The sequence below is a fragment of the Fulmarus glacialis genome, unplaced genomic scaffold (assembly GCF_000690835.1).
Source record: "Fulmarus glacialis isolate BGI_N327 unplaced genomic scaffold, ASM69083v1 scaffold26191, whole genome shotgun sequence".
NCBI lineage: Eukaryota > Metazoa > Chordata > Aves > Procellariiformes > Procellariidae > Fulmarus > Fulmarus glacialis.
The window spans coordinates 22,089-26,134 of NW_009192531.1; the positions used below are offsets into that span (position 1 = coordinate 22,089).

General features: G+C 46.2%; 1 protein-coding gene across 1 annotated transcript; it reads right to left on the reverse strand.

The window, feature by feature from the left end:
- Positions 1-381: 381 nt before the first annotated feature.
- MRPS11 (mitochondrial ribosomal protein S11) lies at positions 382-3,991 on the reverse strand (the record flags this gene model as incomplete). The annotated part of the gene is made up of 5 exons (XM_009587123.1): positions 382-744; positions 1,194-1,259; positions 2,659-2,788; positions 3,559-3,648; positions 3,878-3,991. Coding segments are annotated over 5 exons (508 nt in total), but the record flags the coding sequence as incomplete, so codon positions are not given.
- Positions 3,992-4,046: the final 55 nt, after the last annotated feature.

Sequence of the window (4,046 nt, forward strand, 5' to 3'; positions counted from 1 at the left end):
TAAAGCTTGGGCGAAACAAAGCACTGCAACAGATCTTTGCCAATTATGGATCCAGACTACAGTGCTCCATCCTGTGTGAACAGGGAGAGTTGCCTCTCGCGCGGCACGCTGGGCTCTGCAAGCCAGGGGGAAGGGGAAGAGTTACCCCATGCCTTGTTTCCAAATGTGCAGTGAGAGAAAGCGGGCAGGAAGATGACGTGACCCCATGCAGTTGTTTACTACAGATGACTAGAAGGAGATCTAGACCTCAAGCTTCCCTTCCACCTAACAAGAGCAATAATAGTACGGAGGGCTAGACAAGAGCCACATACGGTGGTAAGAGGAAGAGAGCAGTCAAGAGGCAATAATAATCCAAAATACTTCCAGGAACACAGCAGGAACGGCTGTCAAAAGACCAACATTTTAATCAACAAACTTTGTACACAAGAGGCTTTCCACTAAGGGAGTACACCAGGCTTTTACCAGCTTCTACCACCTGAGTTTTTAAGGCCCAGGATGGTCTCTCTTCTTCAGGCTTCCTTCAACAAGTATTTCCAGGGCGGGTGGCTTTCCAGAATCTGCCACAGGAGCAACATTCAACCCAGTCCCTGTTGCATGAACTGATGTTGAAAGCTGTATGTCTCTTCCACTCCCCTCTCACATTCGCCTGGCTTTCCGTGGGCGGCAGCCATTGTGTGGAACCGGGGTGTTATCAGTGATGGAGATGACCTCCAAACCTCCCATAGTCAAACCCTTGATGGCAGCCTGGAAGAACAAGACAGCAAATGACATGCTGTTATCAACACATTGACCTGCAGAGATGAGAAAAAGCTCAGGGGAAAATAGTTTGGACCCCATCCGAAAATCAACTTGTTCCAATGGTTCTACTTTGTAATTATCTTAAAAATAAGTAATTTGTATCAGAAAACCCAGTTTAAACCTATCTGTTCCAGTACTTTCATCAGCGTTCCCATCAATTTTCCTACTTTAGTTGGAAGAAGTCCCAAATACAGCTTTTATTCTGCCTCCAGAGTGATATTACTCTAAAATTCTAATGATTCTAAAATTTCATTACTAGGCACTTGAATGATGGATTCTTTACATCACCTTCAGAAAAACCAAGTTAATAGGTATAGTCATGAGACAAGCCTGAATTTAAAAAACTTGGATGATGCCTGAGAAAGAAAAATATGAAAAGAAACTCCAACACATACTTTGCGTCCTGGTCCCAGTCCTTTCACCATGACTCGTACATGCAATACACCCTTCCCACGTGCTTTCTGTGAAAAGAACAACTTGTTAGTGTTCTCTGATATATCTGCTGCTGCTCTGGCTCCCCTGGAGTCCTTCATTCCCTTTTGACCCACTATCGTAGTATTCTTTAAGTAAAAATAAACAGTAGGTAGTAATGGATACAGAAGACAAACATTATTGCACAAAGACACTAGGAGAAAAGGAGGCCTGGATACAGCCATGGCAGTTTTGGTAGAACTTCTGTGCTAGGCTGTCAGCTCTGCATACAGAGAAAGCTTTAAGATCAAACTACCTGTGACCTAAAGCCAGGGCAGAAAATGACATATCCATGGATACGTGACTGAACTGGCAAGGGACTAACAAGGACTAACTCAAAGCTGTTTTCCCTTCTCTAATGCAGTGACTTCTCTCCTGTGATCAGTGGATTCCTTCTAGAGGGTAAATGAGAAAAGCAGGCAGGCTTTATATTTGCTGTGCAGGAGTCCACACGTTCAGTGCAAAAATTCTAGGGGCTTGCAAATTGAAAATGAAAAACACCTGCTGTAAAGCATAGCTGTGCTGCCACCACGTGGGTGGAGCTCCTCTGGGTCTCTCGCTTTCTGTGTTCTGGTGCAATTAATGTACTAACAACTTTAACAGTGACAGAATAAATCTGGCCAAGCACAGCTATGCAGGCCCTGATGAGCACAGATTAATAGTGAAGATGTTATATTTCTCTGAGTCAACCACAATAAGCTGTTGGCCAGCAGTAGCACCAAACACCTCTGACAGGAAAAGCTAATTTAAGATGAGGATTTTCAGTTTAACCTTGCCTCATTCTGCTGTAATGAGGACCATGACACAGCCAGTCTCATCTTCTCCTGCCACCTGAACACCCAAATGGTTTTTTAGAAACAATTACAGTAAACTGTATGCAGCTGGAAACTACATGTGCAAGGACATCACCTTCTCCGACTGGAACTGCTGGCAGCAGCTCAGTTCTCCTGTGGCAGAGAGCAAATATAAAACATTCAGCCAGTAATTACAGCCGCTTCTCAGTCCCCTACAGTGCAAAAATTGAACTGTTGCTGATTCAGGGGCTACATTTCCAAAATGGCTGAGAGATGTTCACTTAGAAAAAAGGAGGTATGCAAACTGGAGCTAGAAAAGGATAGGCTCCAAGTTACGTTTCCCAATCACAACCTGCACAGCTAAGTTCACCCTCTGGGCATTTCTAACTGCTGTTTCAAACATGCTTTGTCTGTGTGAAGATGTGCAGTGTGTCAGATGAAGCTAGAGAAACTGTCAGCAAGCAGCAGTGTGCTGCTCGAGCGCTACAGAACACAGCTCTGGACTGCTGCCTGCGAGCGAGGCACGTACCCAGGTAGTGGGGGAGGCAGTCAGTGCTCCCCTTTGGGAGGGTGAGAATCATCAGTGCAGACTCACCACTGCTGCTGCCATGGCTGCGGTCTGTGCCGCGATGGCAGTTCCCTTCTTGGCATTCTGGAAGCCTTCTGTGCCACAGGACGTATGAGCAAATGGCCTGTTGTCAAAGCTGACCACTTGGATGTGGGTGCTACAGAAAGAGTGGGACAAAAGAAAGAAGCAAGCTACTACAAAGCTTTATTCTCCAGTTTCTTCTCACTCACCTTACTGGCATGGCTCACCACAGGACTCCTGTATCCCTTCTCCAAGCCACCCTAACTCAGCACTCCCTTTCGAGGTACCCCACTTACACAAACCCGCTGCAGAGACCTCCCAGCGGTGACCTTCTGAGTGAGAAACTGAGTGAGGTGGCAAAACCTTCCTGGATAAGGTATACTTTATCCAGGTACACCTCAGATACCGCTTAGCCCTTTCAGACCCACCTCTCACTGTGAGCATTTTACCTCTTCCATTTATTAAAAAAATGCGCAAAATATTTCTAGAACTTGAAAGAGCTTTAAAAAACAGTAAAATGTCACACTAGGGATCACTAATGAAACACAACCATTCTCTCATGGAGAATATGACAATTTTTTCAACAGCTGTAGAGCAATAGTGCTAGAGTGGAAGGCTGGAAGTAATCTGCCATTAAAGCTGTCAGCATCTAATGATTCGTATCAGAATGTAGTCAAAACGTGTAATAACAATCTTATTGCTGTTAAAGACACTCTAAGGACAGTTATGCTTCCTGAACAGCATTGAGGTTTGAATTCAGTATTGTTACTTTCCCAGTCATGAACACCACTCCCCTGGCTTTCTTCCTTTGAGCCTTTTGATCAAAACGATGACTAGCCAAAGCCCGGGTATGTTATAAGCTTTTATTTTGCATGACAGCAGGGATGGAGCAGCTCATTTGCTTACTTGTTGTACGTAGCTTTGATGTGAGCTATTGGGATCTCTTCATAGACCTTTCCATCCCATCTCATGGAGTTCCTCTGCAGGATTAAAGGGCTGAGGAGCAAAACAAGAGTTATCAGGCACTCACTCTTCAAATTTTGCAAAGTTTTATTTCACATTGGGAAAGAAAGAAGGGATCAAGTCTCCAAAAGACACAAGCTGCGTTTGTGATTGAGTCAAGTCACTTCCTTTCCCTCCTCGGCTGAAAAACTACCGAAGGCGATAAAACCTCCCAGCAAGAGGCAGATGGCAGAGCCCTCCCGGCGCGGCCTGGCCATCTCACCTCAAGTCGGTCGCGCTCTGGTTCTCCGCCTCCTTCGCGGCCGCCGCCTCCGCAAGGTCCTGCAGCCTCTGGGGGCTGGTGTGTAGGCCGCGGCACAGGGTGGCAGTACGGCCCCTGCGGGAAAGAAACGGCAGCCGGCCGTGAGGATACCGGGGCCTCCCCCGGGCAC